This window comes from Panulirus ornatus, chromosome 5, assembly GCF_036320965.1.
Source record: "Panulirus ornatus isolate Po-2019 chromosome 5, ASM3632096v1, whole genome shotgun sequence".
NCBI lineage: Eukaryota > Metazoa > Arthropoda > Malacostraca > Decapoda > Palinuridae > Panulirus > Panulirus ornatus.
In genome coordinates this window covers 46,385,665-46,406,824 of record NC_092228.1, presented here as the reverse complement: position 1 = coordinate 46,406,824, position 21,160 = coordinate 46,385,665, and the positions used below count along the sequence as shown (strand labels likewise).

Genomic DNA, 21,160 nt, shown 5'->3' with positions numbered 1-21,160 from the left:
AGACTCCGCCCACTGATGACGTTGCAGCAGAAGCTCATCACAGGAACCCTCTCGCTTATATGTAATTTCTGAATCATTCAGTCAAGAATGGATGGATCTAAACGACAGGACATAAAGGTATGATAAATATGCTTTTAAATATCAGACACATGAAGCTACATATGTAGGATTACAGATAGAAATAGTGAACTGCCTTTGTCCCCTCAGGCAGCCAATCACCTATCGTCTGAAGATGCTATCATTCGCAAGATTTTTTCTTTAATTAATCGTTTATATCTATGTATAAGGCTTTATAATGATCGATAATGGTATCAGGTTAACTTATATGAAATATACAATATAAAGAGTTTTGAATTATTCAATAAATATGATTGACAAGAGAGTAAAATGAGTTAATAGATGCATATGATTGATATGTCTGGTATATTATTTGTGCTGCCCCGCGCTGGGCACAGTCGTTACGAGGACCAGTTACAGCAGTTGACATTGTGGCCACGGACTTGGTAGACGTCAAGCAGTTCCTCACCCATGGACGTCAAGTAGCTTCTCACCCACCGCTTCAAGTTCTAGGAGGATAGAAGGCGTATGAGACGTGTGTGAGACCTCGAACTCGTGTGTCTGATGGTTTTAGAACAGTGGAACGTGAAAAGAACTGAAAATCGCGTTGAAGGAGACAAGGTGAGTGTGATGGCTGCTGCTTGTGGATCGCCTCCAAAGTGTGTCCTTAAGTTTGATGATGACTCAGAATTTCCTCCAGTGTAAACAGTGCAGTTAGTAACTCTGGGACTTTCCCATAATTGAGAATATTTCTTCATGTCAGGTTTTGTGGGCTGAGAAGGCAGCTTATTTCAAATTATTCTTGTTAAACTAGATCTTTGTGATCAATGTTAAATATTACAAGTATAATGAGAGACTCTAACTATGTATTAATGTTTCTTGTACATTATCATAATACTGGGAAGATGTGCTGAAGATGAAGCAAGATAAAGTTCAGTAATTTCAAGAGAATCAGACTGTCTTGGTTGTTTTAGTTCTTTGATGCTTAACATTTGGTGAAGTAAGGCATTTACATCATAGGTTTTGATTTAATGAAAGTATTTATATATGCTGTGTAGGTATGTATATTTGCGTGTGTGGACGTTATGTATATACATGTGTATGGGGGTGGGTTGGGCCATTTCTTTCGTCTGTTTCCTTGCGCTACCTCGCAAACGCGGGAGACAGCGACAAAGCAAAAAAAGAATATATATATATATATATATATATATATATATATATATATATATATATATATATATCTGGGAGATATCTGGCAGTGGATCTGGCAGCGGATGGAACCATGGAAGCGGAAGTGGATCATAGGGTGGGGGAGGGGGCGAAAACCCTGGGAGCCTTGATGAATGTGTGGAAGTCGAGAACATTATCTCGGAAAGCAAAAATGGGTATGTTTGAAGGAATAGTGGTTCTAACAATGTTGTATGGTTGCGAGGCGTGGGCTATGGATAGAGTTGTGCGCAGGAGGATGGATGTGCTGGAAATGAGATGTTTGAGGACAATGTGTGGTGTGAGGTTGTTTGATCGAGTAAGTAATGTAAGGGTAAGAGAGATGTGTGGAAATAAAAAGAGGGCAAATGAGAGTTGGGGTGAGAGAGTATCATTAAATTTTAGGGAGAATAAAAAGATGTTCTGGAAGGAGGTAAATAAAGTGCGTAAGACAAGGGAGCAAATGGGAACTTCAGTGAAAGGGGCTAATGGGGAGGTGATAAGTAGTGGTGATGAGAGAAGGAGATGGAGTGAGTATTTTGAAGGTTTGTTGAATGTGTTTGATGATAGAGTGGCAGATATAGGGTGTTTTGGTCGAGGTGGTGAGCAAAGTGAGAGGGTTAGGGAAAATGATTTGGTAAACAGAGGAAGATGAAGATGAAGATGAAAGCAGGCAAGGCAGTGGGTTTGGATGGTATTGCAGTGGAATTTATTAAAAAAAAAAAAAGGGGTGACTGTATTGTTGGCTGGTTGGTAAGGTTATTTAATGTATGTATGATTCATGGTGAGGTGCCTGAGGATTGGCGGAATGCGTGCATAGTGCCATTGTACAAAGGCAAAGGGGATAAGAGTGAGTGCTCAAATTACAAAGGTATAAGTTTGTCGAGTATTCCTGGTAAATTATATGGGAGGGTATTGATTGAGAGGGTGAAGGCATGTACAGAGCACCAGATTGGGGAAGAGCAGTGTGGTTTCAGAAGTGGTAGAGGATGTGTGGATCAGGTGTTTGCTTTGAAGAATGTATGTGAGAAATACTTAGAAAAGCAAATGGATTTGTATGTAACATTTATGGATCTGAAGAAGGCATATGATAGAGTTGATAGAGATGCACTGTGGAAGGTACTAAGAATATATGGTGTGGGAGGCAAGTTGTTAGAAGCATGAAAAGTTTTTATCGAGGATGTAAGGCATGTGTACGTGTAGGAAGAGAGGAAAGTGATTGGTTCTCAGTGAATGTAGGTTTGCGGCAGGGGTGTGTGATGACTCCATGGTTGTTTAATTTGTTTATGGATGGGGTTGTTAGAGAAGTGAATGCAAGAGTTTTGGAAAGAGGGGCAAGTATGCAGTCTGTTAGGGATGAGAAAGCTTGGGAAGTCAGTTGTTGTTCGCTGATGATACAGGGCTGATGGCTGATTCATGTGAGAAACCGCAGAAGCTGGTGACTGAGTTTGGTAAAGTGTGTGAAAGAAGAAAGTTAAGAGTAAATGTGAATAAGAGCAAGGTTATTAGGTACAGTATGGTTGAGGGTCAAGTCAATTGGGAGGTAAGTTTGAATGGAGAAAGTAAAGTGTTTTAGGTATCTGGGAGTGGATCTGGCAGCGGATGGAACCATGGAAGCGGATGTGAATCATAGGGTGGGGGAGGGGGCGAAAATCCTGGGAGCCTTGATGAATGTGTGGAAGTCGAGAACATTATCTCGGAAAGCAAAAATGGGTATGTTTGAAGGAATAGTGGTTCCAACAATGTTGTATGGTTGCGAGGCGTGGGCTATGGATAGAGTTGTGCGCAGGAGGGTGGATGTGCTGGAAATGAGATGTTTGAGGACTATATGTGGTGTGAGGTGGTTTGATCGAGTAAGTTATGTAAGGGTAAGAGAGGTGTGGAAATAAAAAGAGCGTGGTTGAGAGAGCAGAAGAGGGTGTTTTGAAATGGTATGGTTACATGGAGAGAATGAGTGACGAAAGATTGACCAAGAGGATATATGTGTCTTAGGCGGAGGGATCGAGGAGAAATGGGAGACCAAATTGGAGGTGGAAAGATGGAGTGAAAAAGATTTTAAGTGGTCGGGGCCTGAACATGCAGGAGGGTGAAAGGCGGGCAAGGAATAGAGTGAATTGGATCGATGTGGTATACCGGGGTCGACGTGCTGTCAATGGATTGAATCAGGGCATGTGAAGCGCCTGGGGTAAACCATGGAAAGTTGTGTGGGGCCTGGATGTGGAAAGGGAGCTGTGGTTTCGGGCATTATTGCATGACAGCTAGAGACTGAGTGTGAACGAATGGGGCCTTTGTTGTCTTTTCCTAGCGCTACCTCGCACACATGAGGGGGGAGGGGGATGTTATTCCATATGTGGCGAGGTGGCGATGGGAATGAATAAAGGCAGACAGTGTGAATTGTGTGCATGTGTATATATGTATGTGCCTGTGTGTGTATATATATGTGTACATTGAGGTGTATGGGTATGTATATTTGCGTGTGTGGACGTGTATGTGTGTGGGGGTATGTATGTGTGTGTATGTATGTGTGTGTGGGGGTGGGTTGGACTATTTCTTTTGTCTGTTTCCTTGCGCTACCTCGCAAACGCGAGAGACAGCGACAAAGCAAAATAATAAATGAATATATATATATATATATATATATATATATATATATATATATATATATATATATATATATATATATATATATATATGTGTGTGTGTGTGTGTATGAATATATATATTATCCCTGGGGATAGGGGAGAAAGAATACTTCCCACGTATTCCTCGCGTGTCGTAGAAAGCGACTAGAGGGGACGGGAGCGGGGGGCCAGAAATCCTCCCCTCCTTGTATTTTAACTTTCTAAAATGGGAAACAGAAGAAGGAGTCACGCGGGGAGTGCTCATCCTCCTCGAAGGTTCAGATTTGGGTGTCTAAATGTGTGTGGATGTAACCAAGATGTGAAAAAAGGAGAGATAGGTAGTATGTTTGAGGAAAGGAACCTGAATGTTTTGGCTCTGAGTGAAACGAAGCTCAAGGTTAAAGGGGAAGAGTGGTTTGGGAATGTCTTGGGAGTAAAGTCAGGGGTTAATGAGAGGACAAGAGCAAGGGAAGGAGTAGCACTACTCCTGAAACAGGAGTTGTGGGAGTATGTGATAGAATGTAAGAAAGTAAATTCTAGATTAATATGGGTAAAACTGAAAGTTGATGGAGAGAGATGGGTGATTATTGGTGCATATGCACCTGGGCATGAGAAGAAAGATTATGAGAGGCAAGTGTTTTGGGAGCAGCTGAATGAGTGTGTTAGTGGTTTTGATGCACAAGACCGGGTTATAGTGATGGGTGATTTGAATGCAAAGGTGAGTAATGTGGCAGTTGAGGGAATAATTGGTTTACATGGGGTGTTCGGTGTTGTGAATGGAAATGAAGAGCTTGTAGATTTATGTGCTGAAAAAGGAGTGGTGATTGGGAATACCTGGTTTAAAAAGCGAGATATGCATAAGTATACGTATGTAAGTAGGAGAGATGGCCAGAGAGCGTTATTGGATTACGTGTTAATTGACAGGCGTGCGAAAGAGAGACTTTTGGATGTTAATGTGCTGAGAGGTGCAACTGGAGGGATGTCTGATCATTATCTTGTGGAGGCTAAGGTGAAGATTTGTATGGGTTTTCAGAAAAGAAGAGAGACTGTTGGGATGAAGAGGGTGGTGAGAGTAAGTGAGCTTGGGAAGGAGACTTGTGTGAGGAAGTACCAGGAGAGACTGAGTACAGAATGGAAAAAGGTGAAAACAAAGGAGGTAAGGGGAGTGGGGGAGGAATGGGATGTATTTAGGGAAGCAGTGATGGCTTGCGCAAAAGATGCTTGTGGCATGAGAAGCGTGGGAGGTGGGTTGATTAGAAGGGGTAGTGAGTGGTGGGATGAAGAAGTAAGATTATTAGTGAAAGAGAAGAGAGAGGCATTTGGACGATTTTTGTAGTGGAAAATTTGCAAATGAGTGTGAGATGTATTAAAGAAAGAGGCAGGAGGTTCAGAGAAAGGTGCAAGAGGTGAAAAAGAGGGCAAATGAGAGTTGGGGTGAGAGAGTATCATTAAATTTTAGGGAGAATAAAAGATGTTCTGGAAGGAGGTAAATAAAGTGCGTAAGACAAGGGAGCAAATGGGAACTTCAGTGAAGGGGGCTAATGGGGAGGTGATAACAAGTAGTGGTGATGTGAGAAGGAGATGGAGTGAGTATTTTGAAGGTTTGTTGAATGTGTTAGATGATTGAGTGGCAGATATAGGGTGTTTTGGTCGAGGTGGTGTGCAAAGTGAGAGGGTTAGGGAAAATGATTTGGTAAACAGAGAAGAGGTAGTAAAAGCTTTGCGGAAGATGAAAGCAGGCAAGGTAGCAGGTTTGGATGGTATTGCAGTGGAATTTATTAAACAAGGTGGTTACTGTATTGTTGACTGGTTGGTAAGGTTATTTAATGTATGTATGATTCATGGTGATGTGCCTGAGGATTGGCGGAATGCTTGCATAGTGCCATTGTACAAATGCAAAGGGGATAAGAGTGAGTGCTCAAATTACAGAGGTATAAGTTTGTTGAGTATTCCTGGTAAATTATATGGGAGGGTATTGATTGAGAGGGTGAAGGCATGTACAGAGCATCAGATTGGGGAAGAGCAGTGTGGTTTCAGAAGTGGTAGAGGATGTGTGGATCAGGTGTTTGCTTTGAAGAATGTATGTGAGAAATACTTAGAAAAGCAAATGGATTTGTATGTAGCATTTATGGATCTGGAGAAGGCATATGATAGAGTTGATAGAGATGCTCTGTGGAAGGTACTAAGAATTTATGGTGTGGGAGGCAAGTTGTTAGAAGCAGTGAAAAGTTTTTATCGAGGATGTAAGGCATGTGTACGTGTAGGAAGAGAGGAAAGTGATTGGTTCTCAGTGAATGTAGGTTTGCGGCAGGGGTGTGTGATGTCTCCATGGTTGTTTAATTTGTTTATGGATGGGGTTGTTAGGGAGGTAAATGCAAGAGTTTTGGAAAGAGGGGCAAGTATGCAGTCTGTTAGGGATGAGAGAGCTTGGGAAGTGAATCAGTTGTTGTTCGCTGATGATACAGCGCTGGTGGCTGATTCATGTGAGAAACCACAGAAGCTGGTGACTGAGTTTGGTAAAGTGTGTGAAAGAAGAAAGTTCAGAGTAAATGTGAATAAGAGCAAGGTTATTAGGTACAGTAGGGTTGAGGGTCAAGTCAATTGGGAGGTAAGTTTGAATGGAGAAAAACTGGAGAAAGTAAAGTCTTTTAGATATCTGTGAGTGGATCTGGCAGCGGATGGAACCATGGAAGCGGAAGTGAATCATAGGGTGGGGGAGGGGGCGAAAATCCTGGGAGCCTTGAAGAATGTGTGGAAGTCGAGAACATTATCTCGGAAAGCAAAAATGGGTATGTTTGAAGGAATAGTGGTTCCAACAATGTTTTATGTTTGCGAGGCGTGGGCTATGGATAGAGTTGTGCGCAGGAGGGTGGATGTGCTGGAAATGAGATGTTTGAGGACAATGTGTGGTGTGAGGTGGTTTGATCGAGTAAGTAATGTAAGGGTAAGAGAGATGTGTGGAAATGAAAAGAGAGTGGTTGAGAAAGCAGAAGAGAGTGTTTTGAAATGGTTTGGTCACGTGGAGAGAATGAGTGAGGAAAGATTGACCAAGAGGATATATGTGTCGGAGGTGGAGGGATCGAGGAGAAGAGGGAGACCAAATTGGAGGTGGAAAGTTGGAGTGAAAAAGATTTTGAGTGGTCGGGGCCTGAACATGCAGGAGGGTGAAAGGCGGGAAGGAATAGAGTGAATTGGATCGATGTGGTATACCAGGGTCGACGTGCTGTCAGTGGATTGAATCAGGGCATGTGAAGCGTCTGGGGTAAACCATGGAAAGTTCTGTGGGGCCTGGATGTGGAAAGGAAGCTGTGGTTTCGAGCATGATTGCATGACAGCTAGAGACTGAGTGTGAACGAATGGGGCCTTTGTTGTCTTTTCCTAGCGCTACGTCGCACACATGAGGGGGGAGGGGGATGTTATTCCATATGTGGCGAGGTGGCGATGGGAATGAATAAAGGCAGACAGTGTGAATTGTGTGCATGTGTATATATGTATGTGCCTGTTCGTGTATATTTATACATGTGTACATTGAAGTGTATGGGCATGTATATTTGCGTGTGTGGACGTGTATGTATATACATGTGTGTGGAGGTGGGTTGGGCCATTTCTTTCGTCTGTTTCCTTGCGCTACCTCGCAAACGCGGGAGACAGCGACAAAGCAAAATAATATATATATATATATATATATATATATATATATATATATATATATATATATATATATATATATTTTTTTTTTATTATACTTTGTCGCTGTCTCCCGCGTTTGCGAGGTAGCGCAAGGAAACAGACGAAAGAAATGGCCCAACCCCCCCCATACACATGCATATACATACGTCCACACACGCAAATATACATAACTACACAGCTTTCCATGGTTTACCCCAGACGCTTCACATGCCTTGATTCAATCCACTGACAGCACGTCAACCCCGGTATACCACATCGCTCCAATTCACTCTATTCCTTGCCCTCCTTTCACCCTCCTGCATGTTCAGGCCCCGAACACACAAAATCTTTTTCACTCCATCTTTCCACCTCCAATTTGGTCTCCCACTTCTCCTCGTTCCCTTCACCTCCGACATATATATCCTCTTGGTCAATCTTTCCTCACTCATTCTCTCCATGTGCCCAAACCACTTCAAAACACCCTCTTCTGCTCTCTCAACCACGCTCTTTTTATTTCCACACATCTCTCTTACCCTTACGTTACTCACTCGATCAAACCACCTCACACCACACATTGTCCTCAAACATCTCATTTCCAGCACATCCATCCTCCTGCGCACAACTCTATCCATAGCCCACGCCTCGCAACCGTACAACATTGTTGGAACCACTATTCCTTCAAACATACCCATTTTTGCTTTCCGAGATAATGTTCTCGACTTCCACACATTCTTCAAGGCCCCCAGAATTTTCGCCCCCTCCCCCACCCTATGATCCACTTCCGCTTCCATGGTTCCATCCGCTGCCAGATCCACTCCCAGATATCTAAAACACTTCACTTCCTCCAGTTTTTCTCCATTCAAACTCACCTCCCAATTGACTTGACCCTCAACCCTACTGTACCTAATAACCTTGCTCTTATTCACATTTACTCTTAACTTTCTTCTTCCACACACTTTACCAAACTCAGTCACCAGCTTCTGCAGTTTCTCACATGAATCAGCCACCAGCGCTGTATCATCAGCGAACAACAACTGACTCACTTCCCAAGCTCTCTCATCCCCAACAGACTTCATACTTGCCCCTCTTTCCAAAACTCTTGCATTTACCTCCCTAACAACCCCATCCATAAACAAATTAAACAACCATGGAGACATCACACACCCCTGCCGCAAACCTACATTCACTGAGAACCAATCACTTTCCTCTCTTCCTACACGCACACATGCCTTACATCCTCGATAAAAACTTTTCACTGCTTCTAACAACTTTCCTCCCACACCATATATTCTTAATACCTTCCACAGAGCATCTCTATCAACTCTATCATATGCCTTCTCCAGATCCATAAATGCTACATACAAATCCATTTGCTTTTCTAAGTATTTCTCACATACATTCTTCAAAGCAAACACCTGATCCACACATCTTCTGCCACTTCTGAAACCACACTGCTCTTCCCCAATCTGATGCTCTGTACATGCCTTCACCCTCTCAATCAATACCCTCCCATATAATTTACCAGGAATACTCAACAAACTTATACCTCTGTAATTTGAGCACTCACTCTTATCCCCTTTGCCTTTGTACAATGGCACTATGCACGCATTCCGCCAATCCTCAGGCACCTCACCATGAGTCATACATACATTAAATAACCTTACCAACCAGTCAACAATACAGTCACCCCCTTTTTTAATAAATTCCAGTGCGATACCATCCAAACCTGCTGCCTTGCCGGCTTTCATCTTCCGCAAAGCTTTCACTACCTCTTCTCTGTTTACCAAATCATTTTCCCTAACCCTCTCACTTTGCACACCACCTCGACCAAAACACCCTATATCTGCCACTCTATCATCAAACACATTCAACAAACCTTCAAAATACTCACTCCATCTCCTCACATCACCACTACTTGTTTTCACCTCCCCATTTGCGCCCTTCACTGAAGTTCCCATTTGCTCCCTTGTCTTACGCACTTTATTTACCTCCTTCCAGAACATCTTTTTATTCTCCCTAAAATTTAATGATACTCTCTCACCCCAACTCTCATTTGCCCTTTTTTTCACCTCTTGCACCTTTCTCTTGACCTCCTGTCTCTTTCTTTTATACATCTCCCACTCAATTGCATTTTTCCCTGCAAAAATCGTCCAAATGCCTCTCTCTTCTCTTTCACTAATACTCTTCCTTCTTCATCCCACCACTCGCTACCCTTTCTAATCAACCCACCTCCCACTCTTCTGATGCCACAAGCATCTTTTGCGCAATCCATCACTGATTCCCTAAATACATCCCATTCCTCCCCCACTCCCCTTACTTCCATTGTTCTCACCTTTTTCCATTCTGTACTCAGTCTCTCCTGGTACTTCCTCACACAGGTCTCCTTCCCAAGCTCACTTACTCTCACCACCCTCTTCACCCCAACATTCACTCTTCTTTTCTGAAAACCCATACAAATCTTCACCTTAGCCTCCACAAGATAATGATCAGACATCCCTCCAGTTGCACCTTTCAGCACATTAACATCCAAAAGTCTCTCTTTCGCACGCCTGTCAATTAACACGTAATCCAATAACGCTCTCTGGCCATCTCTCCTACTTACATAAGTATACTTATGTATATCTCGCTTTTTAAACCAGGTATTCCCAATCATCATTCCTTTTTCAGCACATAAATCTACAAGCTCTTCACCATTTCGATTTACAACACTGAACACCGCATGTATACCAATTATTCCCTCAACTGCCACATTACTCACCTTTGCATTCAAATTACCCATCACTATAACCCGGTCTCGTGCATCAAAACCACTACACACTCATTCAGCTGCTCCCAAAACACTTGCCTCTCATGATCTTTCTTCTCATGCCCAGGTGCATATGCACCAATAATCACCCACCTCTCTCCATCAACTTTCAGTTTTACCCATATCAATCGAGAATTTACTTTCTTACATTCTATCACATACTCCCACAACTCCTGTTTCAGGAGTATTGCTACTCCTTCCCTTGCTCTTGTCCTCTCATTAACCCCTGACTTTACTCCCAAGACATTCCCAAACCACTCTTCCCCTTTACCCTTGAGCTTCGTTTCACTCAGAGCCAAAACATCCAGGTTCCTTTCCTCAAACATACTACCTATCTCTCCTTTTTTCACATCTTGGTTACATCCACACACATTTAGGCACCCCACTCTGAGCCTTATATATATATATATATATATATATATATATATATATATATATATATATATATATATATATATATATATATATATATATTTTTTTATTTTTTTTTTTTTTTTTTTTTTTTTTTTTTTTTTTATACTTTGTCGCTGTCTCCCGCGTTTGCGAGGTAGCGCAAGGAAACAGACGAAAGAAATGGCCCAACCCCCCCCCCCATACACATGTACATACACACGTCCACACACGCAAATATACATACCTACACAGCTTTCCATGGTTTACCCCAGACGCTTCACATGCCTTGATTCACTCCACTGACAGCACGTCAACCCCTGTATACCACATCGCTCCAATTCACTCTATTCCTTGCCCTCCTTACACCCTCCTGCATGTTCAGGCCCCGATCACACAAAATCTTTTTCACTCCATCTTTCCACCTCCAATTTGGTCTCCCTCTTCTCCTCGTTCCCTCCACCTCCGACACATATATCCTCTTGGTCAATCTTTCCTCACTCATTCTCTCCATGTGACCAAACCATTTCAAAACACCCTCTTCTGCTCTCTCAACCACGCTCTTTTTATTTCCACACATCTCTCTTACCCTTACGTTACTTACTCGATCAAACCACCTCACACCACACATTGTCCTCAAACATCTCATTTCCAGCACATCCATCCTCCTGCGCACAACTCTATCCATAGCCCACGCCTCGCAACCATACAACATTGTTGTATATATATATATATATATTATCCCTGGGGATAGGGGAGAAAGAATACTTCCCACGCATTCCTCACATGTCGTAGAAGGCGACTAGAGGGGACGGGAGCGGGGGGCCAGAAATCCTCCCCTCCTTGTATTTCAACTTTCTAAAATGGGAAACAAAAGAAGGAGTCACGCGGGGAGTGCTCATCCTCCTCGAAGGCTCAGATTTGGGTGTCTAAATGTGTGTGGATGTAACCAAGATGTGAAAAAAGGAGAGATAGGTAGTATGTTTGAGGAAAGGAACCTGGATGTTTTGGCTCTGAGTGAAACGAAGATCAAGGGTAAAGGGGAAGAGTGGTTTGGGAATGTCTTGGGAGTAAAGTCAGGGGTTAATGAGAGGACAAGAGCAAGGGAAGGAGTAGCACTACTCCTGAAACAGGAGTTGTGGTAGTATGTGATAGAATGTAAGAAAGTAAATTCTAGATTAATATGGGTAAAACTGAAAGTTGATGGAGAGAGATGGGTGATTATTGGTGCATATGCACCTGGGCATGAGAAGAAAGATCATGAGAGGCAAGTGTTTTGGGAGCAGATGAATGAGTGTGTTAATGGTTTTGATGCACAAGACCGGGTTATAGTGATGGGTGATTTGAATGCAAAGGTGAGTAATGTGGCAGTTGAGGGAATAATTAGTATACATGGGGTGTTCAGTATTGTAAATGGAAATGGTGAAGAGCTTGTAGATTTATGTGCTGAAAAAGGACTGGTGATTGGGAATACCTGGTTTAAAAAGCGAGATATACATAAGTATACTTATGTAAGTAGGAGAGATGGCCAGAGAGCGTTATTGGATTACGTGTTAATTGACAGGCGCGCGAAATAGAGACTTTTGGATGTTAATGTGCTGAGAGGTGCAAATGGAGGGATGTCTGATCATTATCTTGTGGAGGCGAAGGTGAAGATTTGTAGAGGTTTTCAGAAAAGAAGAGTGAATGTTGGGATGAAGAGGGTGGTGAGAGCAGGTGAGCTTGGGAAGGAGACTTGTGTGAGGAAGTACCAGGAGAGACTGAGTACAGAATGGAAAAAGGTGAGAACAAAGGAGGTAAGGGGAGTGGGGGAGGAATGGGATGTATTTAGGGAATCAGTGATGGCTTCCGCAAAAGACGCTTGTGGCATGAGAAGCGTGGGAGGTGGGTTGAGTAGAAAGCGTAGTGTGTGGTGGGATGAAGAAGTAAGATTATTAGTGAAAGAGAAGAGAGAGGCATTTGGACGATTTTTGCAGGGGAAAATTTGCAAATGAGTGGGAGATGTATTAAAGAAAGAGGCAGGATGTCAAGAGAAAGGTGTAAGAGGTGAAAAAGAGGGCAAATGAGAGTTCGGGTGAGAGAGTATCATTAAATTTTAGGGAGAATAAAAAGATGTTCTGGAAGGAGGTAAATAAAGTGCGTAAGACAAGGGAGCAAATGGGGACTTCAGTGAAGGGGGCTAATGGGGAGGTGATAACAAGTAGTGGAGATGAGAGAAGGAGATGGAGTGAGTATTTTGAAGGTCTGTTGAATGTGTTTGATGATAGTGTGGCAGATATAGGGTGTTTTGGTCGAGGTGGTGTGCAAAGTGAGAGGGCTAGGGAAAATGATTTGGTAAACAGAGAAGAGGTAGTAAAAGCTTTGCGGAAGATGAAAGCCGGCAAGGCAGCAGGTTTGGATGGTATTGCAGTGGAAATTTTTAAAAAGAAAAAAGGGGGTGACTGTATTGTTGACTGGTTGGTAAGGTTATTTAATGTATGTATGACTCATGGTGAGGTGCCTGAGGATTGGCGGAATGCGTGCATAGTGCCATTGTACAAAGGCAAAGGGGATAAGAGTGAGTGCTCAAATTACAGAGGTATAAGTTTGTTGAGTATTCCTGGTAAATGATATGGGAGGGTATTGATTGAGAGGGTGAAGGCATGTACAGAGCATCAGATTGGGGAAGAGCAGTGTGGTTTCAGAAGTGGTAGAGGATAAGCGGATCAGGTTTTTGCTTTGAAGAATATATGTGAGAAATACTTAGAAAAGCAAATGGATTTGTATGTAGCATTTATGGATCTGGAGAAGGCATATGATATAGTTGATAGAGATGCTCTGTGGAAGCTACTAAGAATATATGGTGTGGGAGGCAAGTTGTTAGAAGCATGAAAAGTTTTTATCGAGGATGTAAGGCATGTGTACGTGTAGGAAGAGAGGAAAGTGATTGGTTGATTGGTTCTCAGTGAATGTAGGTTTGCGGCAGGGGTGTGTGATGCCTCCATGTTTGTTTAATTTGTTTATGGATGGGGTTGTTAGGGAGGTGAATGCAAGAGTTTTGGAAAGAGGGGCAAGTATTCAGTCTGTTGTGGATGAGAGAGCTTGGGAAGTGAGTCAGTTGTTGTTCGCTGATGATACAGCGCTGGTGGCTGATTCATGTGAGAAACTGCAGAAGCTGGTGACTGAGTTTGGTAAAGTGTGTGAAAGAAGAAAGTTAAGAGTAAATATGAATAAGAGCAAGGTTATTAGGTACAGTAGGGTATAGGGTCAAGTCAACTGGGAGGTAAGTTTGAATGGAGAAAAACTGGAGGAAGTAAAGTGTTTTAGATATCTGGGAGTGGATCTGGCAGCGGATGGAACCATGGAAGCGGAAATGGATCATAGGGTGGGGGAGGGGGCGAAAATCCTGGGAGCCTTGATGAATGTGTGGAAGTCGAGAACATTATCTCGGAAAGCAAAAATGGCTTTGTTTGAAGGAATAGTGGTTCCAACAATGTTGTATGGTTGCGAGGCGTGGGCTATGGATAGAGTTGTGCGCAGGAGGATGGATGTGCTGGAAATGAGATGTTTGAGGACAATGTGTGGTGTGAGGTGGTATGATCGAGGAAGTAACGTAAGGGTAAGAGAGATGTGTGGAAATAAAAAAGAGCGTGGTTGAGAGAGCAGAAGAGGGTGTTTTGAAGTGGTTTGGGCACATGGAGAGAATGAGTGAGGAAAGATTGACCAAGAGGACATATGTGTCGGAGGTGGAGGGAACGAGGAGAAGTGGGAGACGAAATTGGATGTGGAAAGATGGAGTGAAAAAGATTTTGTGTGATCGGGGCCTGAACATGGCGTGCAAGGAATAGTGTGAATTGGATCGATGTGGTATACCGGGGTCGACGTGCTGACCTGCCTCTGTACCCTCAGGCAGCCAATCACCAGTCGTCTGAAGAGGCTATCATTCGCAAGAATATTTGTTTAATTAATCATCAATATCTATGTATAAGGCTGTATTAGGGTTGATAATGGTATCAGATTAACTTATATCAAAAATAAAACATAAAGAATTTTGACTTATTTAATAAATATGACTGACAAGAGAGTAAAAGGAGTTAATAGATGTTTATATTGATATGTCTGGTATGTTGCTTGTGGTGATGACGTCAGAGCAGAAGGCCAGCACATCATCTCTCTTATGACTTGCTGATGTTCCACGTTGGATCCCACATTTGGAACCACTCCAACCAAGCTGGAGAGCAGCAGCTGAATATCCTGCTAAAGTAACTTCAAATATACCTTCAAAGTACAACACAATTCCAGGGTCGTGCCAGACACATTAGTGATGTAGTAATTAGATAAACTGTCGTATGAAATGAATTTCTTATCCCAGTTTAATTCATTAAGGTAATCTTTATATCTAATGATTCATTGAATATATCAAATAGGTCACATATCATTAATGTGTAATGATAATATTCATTCCTTCTATATTGTTATTTACCCGTTTTAGTGGCCTCATCATCTTTGTCAGGAGAATAAAAACATTATAATGGTGTAAGATTTATATTAACATATTTCATATTGTATAGAAAATGCTCTTTTTCAGTGTTTATTTGTGATTTGTGAACATCATATATATAACTAAGCCACTGCCACAAATGGTGGACAAAAGAACAAAGAAATGACATAAATAATTAGCCATATTGCTGACTATATAAACAAAATATACATATATATAAATTTTCCTGTAAGAACCACGTATTTTTTTCACATATAGTGTATATATATATGCAAATACATACAAGCTAATAAGATTATTCTAATATTGTACTTTCACTTGTTTTTACATATATAACATACATAAAATCGTATAATCAATATTCATGTAGGACTGAATATATACATCAAAATGTCACTTAAAAATCAGCAGAAAAGTCACCACAAACATGGAAGTTTCGCGCCCAAACGGGATGCTCTTCTCTTATTGGCTGAGCCGTCTGTATACCCTGAGGTAGTAGCCAATCAACTCCTGTCTCGAGATGCCATAGTGAGAAAAGGGCATATCTAATTGCATATTTAGTTTCATTCATAAGGCAGAAATATATTCAAGTGACAGTGTCAGATACTTGGACTTAAGAAATGTGAAAGTTTCAGAATAACTTTAATGTTTAATCTATAAGGAAAAAAGTTAATTCATAATTCGTGTGTTGATATTTCTTGCAATAGCCTCGTCCAGCAAAGTGGCCAATCAAAGGGCAGGACGGGATCACAGGTATTGTCTGAACGCACCCGCTTTATGGATTACTGTTTGATATATATATATATATATATATATATATATATATATATATATATATATATATATATATATATGAGAGAGAGACTTTATGTATGACTATATGTGAACGTCATATTTGGGGGTGTGTGTGCAGGCAAGTCTATCTACATTAGATTAAATTCAGATCTATCGTAATTATACCCGCAGATATTCATTACTTTCCCTGATCTTCACAACTTAAATATTCCGGAACAGAAACTAATGAACTCTCATCAGCGAGGACAAGCCAGAAAGGAGGAAGGGTTAAGCACTATTTCATCGGATGATGATTAAATTTAGGCAGTAGATATCCTATTTCATCTGATGATTAAATTTAGGCAGTAGATATCCTCACTATCCACAACCATCTAACCTAACCTATCTTATCCTTGCGTACGTTCGTCTAACTAACCTAACCTAATGTTAATGAATTTTTGGCTAACGTGAGCCTAAATTAACCTACCCTAACTTAAACTAATTGTGTAAATTAACCAAAAGTGGTAATTAAGCAACTTTAGAATCAACGAATATAATGCTTTACATTATATTCATATAATGAACATCTAATATCTTATACCTTTAAATAAATAAATGACTTTATTATGAAATAATTACCAACAATCAAGAAGAGATTAGGTGAACTTATGAAAAGTATAGAAAACGTGGACTGGGGAAGAGGACCCAGTTGCGCTTCCCTGATTGGTGGATGGGCTTGTTTACCTTCCTCTGGGACAACCAATCACCACGCAGTTAAGAAACTTGTTAACCACCCGATGCATATCATTAAATACGAGTAAAATGTTTATATATATATATATATAAAACAGGTGGACTTCAATATAACATCTTTGGCGAGATAATATATATATATATATATATATATATATATATATATATATATATATATATATATATAATGTTTAGTATATCAAAAATATACATATGTGTCATTTGGTTTATGATATAGTTCAGTATACTGTAGCACGTATAGTTTTCTGCACCATATAGCATATATCACTTTCTATAACACACTTTATCTCTTGTTTTTTCTATAACAAGATATGATGATGTGATTATTACACAAAAATGCACTTGGGAACTTACCGTGTTTCATTATCCCCGTTGACTCGTAGGAATATATATATATATATATATATATATATATATATATATATATATATATATATATATATATATATATATATAGTTTTCTATATCACGTATATATCTATACCGCATCATTTATATAGTTTTCTATATCATTAGTATATATATATAGTTTTCTTGTCACAGAGAAGATATAGTTTTCTATACCACATGAAAAAAATTTCCATGTCACATAGTATATATATTTTCTATATCACAGAATATAGTGTTTTCTGCTCTACATTATCAAATCTATTTTACTATGCAACATAGTATATTTAGATTTCTAATTTTCTATAGCAGTATAAATCTTTTTCAATGCCACATAGTACACCTCGTTTTCTATGTAAAATAATTTATATGTTTCTACGTCACCCTGCACATGCCATGTTCTTTGCCACATAGTAGTTATCGTTTTCTATATCACACTATATCACAATATATCGTTCAGCGCGTGACTCAGCAACGTTCACCATAGATATAGAAGTCTATTATCTATATAATGTTAATATCTGCTAATTCATAGATATCTTTTTCTGTAAATATATTCTACAAAAACGAATCTTTGGTATCCACAGGTCTTAATATTTTTTCCATATGTCATGGGACTCATTTCATAAATTTCATCCCAAACGAAAATGTTAAAAGATATTACAATTAATAGCATAGTTGGTAGCACTGACTGAAATCGTTTTCTTTCATTATCTTTCACTGCCTTCACTATCTACTGCATTCGCTAGGCGCTTCTTTCATTTACGACCTTCGCTGTCCTTCATGGGTTCGCTATTGTTAGCGGCTAGGCGCTTCTTTCATTTACGACCTTCGCTGTCCTTCATGGGTTCGCTACTGTTAGCGGCTAGGCGCTTCTTTCATTTACGACCTTCGCTGTCCTTCATGGGTTCGCTACTGTTAGCGAGAAGGTTAGCGAACGCGCCATTTGGTCGCTTAGCGAGTTCTTTCGGGTCCCCGTCTTCTACGAGCTTCCCGTTTTCTAGCACTAAGACGCGGGGGTACTCCATTAAACTACTGATACCATGCTGGAAGTAGGAGAGAGGGTTGGTCAGTATTCACATTTTCCACATTTTCCCCGAGGCAAATTGCTCACACCAGCTCATACTAGCGCTATCCTTATATAAGGATGTTGTAGATAGCTATACAGATACTATATAAGATAAATATAATTAATAATTCCTTATCTAACTTTTATACATTAATGTAATGAGCATACACATAATACCCCATTTTATACATTAATGTAAAGAGCATACACATACCACCCCATACACATCACTGAACCCTTTTTACCATGCTTGAAGTTCATATACATTCCCTATATATATATATATATATATATATATATATATATATATATATATATATATATATATATTGGAAAGGATCACAGTTTTGCGCGTGATCAAGATATTCCTATGAGTCCACGGGGCAAAATGAAACACAACAAGTTGCCAAGTGCACTTTCATGTCATAATCACATCATCAGAGGAGACACAAGAGAGAAATATAACAGTCACTTGATACACAACTAAGAGACGAAGCTAGGACGACATTTGGTAGACATGTGATTGTCCAAGACAGATAACGAGCGTATGATTGTCCAAGACAGATAACGAGCGTATCATAAACTTATCATTTTACAAATTTTATCCAAATTTGTAAAATGGCGTCCTAGCTTCGTCTCTTCGTTGTATATCAACTGACTGTTATATTTCTGTCTTGTGTCTCCCCTGATAATGTGATTATTACACGAAAGTGCACTAGGCAACTTATCGTGTTTCATTTTTCCCGTGGACTCGTAGGAATATATATATATATATATATATATATATATATATATATATATATATATATATATATATATATATATATATATAAACACACACACACACGCAGACATACACTCACACGCTCTCTCTCTCTCTCTCTCTCTCTCTCTCTCTCTCTCTCTCTCTCTCGATCGTCGCGTCCCGCGTCAGCGAGGTAGCGCCGGGAACAGACGAGGAGGATAGGACAGGGGACCCACAGCTATGGTGATGACGGTGGCGTGAGCGAAGAAGGCGTGGAGGGCGTGGCGGAGGGAGGCCTCCGTGGCTGTGTCCAGGGCTGATGTGGCCTCGTCCAGGATGAGGAGGGAGGAGCGTCGTAAGACGGCGCGCGCCACACAGAACAGCTGTCGCTGGCCAGCGCTCAGGCTCCGACCTCCCTCACTGACCTCGCTGTCTGCAAAGACACAAACAAATGTTCTAATTCAAAATCAAATGCGTAGGAAATGTCTATGTTGACATTGATGGTTGGTGTGTGTGTGTGTGTGTGTCTCTCTCTCCTGGAGCTGTGCGATTCGCTGCCGCTGCTTCCGACTGTTTTTTGCGTGGTGCAATTTATACGAGGATGGACCGTTGTCATACCTGGATTAGCTTTCCCGTTAACAGGCAAACTAGGCGATTCCCTTCCTTCCTCTCACCTTCCTACTCTACCTTCCCACCGGTGACCCTCGCCTCTACAATCGCCCAAGGATCTCAGATGTGTATTTAATCTCCCTCGTAGTCCATTTTCTTATGCATTCATCATTTCCCCTTTTCACTCAATTCTGCTTCAAAAAATAGAAATTCAGGTTTCCTACATTGATGAGTAAACTTAGGGAAACTGCGGTGTAAACCCAGCGATGTAATTAGGGAAACTGCGGTGTAAACCCAGCGATGTAATTAGGGAAACTGCGGTGTAAACCCAGGTAAACCTAAGTGAACTGTAGGGTGCAGGCAGGTAAACTTGAATGGAGGTCCACATAAACCCAGGTAAACCTAAGTGAACTGTAGGGTGCAGGCAGGTAAACTTGAATGGAGGTCCACGTAAACCCAGGTAAACCAGAGTGAACTGTAGGGGGCAGGCAGGTAAACTTGAATGGAGGTCCACGTAAACCCAGGTAAACCAGAGTGAACTGTAGGGGGCAGGCGGGTAAACTTGAATGGAGGTCCACGTAAACCCAGGTAAACCTAAGTGAACTGTAGGGGGCAGGCAGGTAAACTTGAATGGAGGTCCACGTAAACCCAGGTAAACTTGAATGGAGGTCCACGTAAACCCAGGTAAACCAGAGTGAACTGTAGGGGGCAGGCGGGTAAACTTGAATGGAGGTCCACGTAAACCCAGGTAAACCTAAGTGAACTGTAGGGGGCAGGCAGGTAAACTTGAATGGAGGTCCACGTAAACCCAGGTAAACCAGAGTGAACTGTAGGGGGCAGGCAGGTAAACTTGAATGGAGGTCCACGTAAACCCAGGTAAACCTAAGTGAACTGTAGGGGGCAGGCAGGTAAACTTGAATGGAGGTCCACGTAAACCCAGGTAAACGTGAGTACCAACACACCTGAGTTGGATTGTAAACCATCCGTAAGCCATGGTAAACTTGGGTGTAAACCCAGGTAAGCCAGAGTGTACAGCCAAGTAAACCCAGGTGAACTGAAGCGTTGGGCAAGTGAAAGCGGACCGTAAAGCGGGAAGCTGGGAGGATTAAACGGGGAGCTGAGAGCGTTAATTGGGGAGCTGGGAGCATTAATTGGGGAGCTGGGAGCATTAATTGGGGAGCTGGGAGCATTAATTGGGGAGCTGGGAGCATTAATTGGGGAGCTGGGAGCATTAAGCGGGGAGCTGGGAGCATTAAGCGGGGAGCTGGGAGCATTAAGCGGGGAGCTGGGAGCATTAATTGGGGAGCTGGGAGCATTAAGCGGGGAGCTGGGAGTGTTAAGCGGGGAGCTGGGAGCATTAAGCGGGGAGCTGGGAGCATTAATTAGGGAGCTGGGAGCATTAAGCGGGGAGCTGGGAGTGTTAAGCGGGGAGCTGGGAGCATTAAGCGGGGAGCTGGGAGCATTAATTAGGGAGCTGGGAGCATTAAGCGGGGAGCTGGGAGTGTTAAGCGGGGAGCTGGGAGCGTTAAGCGGGGAGCTGGGAGCATTAATTGGGGAGCTGGGAGCATTAAGC

At 41.6% G+C, this 21,160-nt stretch overlaps 1 protein-coding gene and 1 long non-coding RNA gene across 2 annotated transcripts in view; one reads left to right on the top strand and one right to left on the bottom strand.

Annotated features, from left to right (window-relative positions):
* Positions 1–16,935, top strand: part of LOC139748762 (uncharacterized) — a 17,334-nt gene extending 399 nt beyond the window's left edge. The window contains exons 1-2 of the long non-coding RNA XR_011712821.1: positions 1–678; positions 14,883–16,935. The exon at positions 1–678 is cut by the window's left edge and continues 399 nt beyond it. This is a non-coding gene — a long non-coding RNA (uncharacterized lncRNA). The remainder of the gene's footprint in view (positions 679–14,882) is intronic.
* Sur (Sulfonylurea receptor) overlaps positions 15,255–21,160 on the bottom strand; it is a 218,284-nt gene continuing 212,378 nt past the window's right edge. The window contains 2 exon segments of the mRNA XM_071662189.1: positions 15,255–18,210; positions 19,215–19,411. Coding sequence (XP_071518290.1) covers positions 18,043–18,210; positions 19,215–19,411 — 365 coding nt within the window. The 3' untranslated portion in view covers positions 15,255–18,042.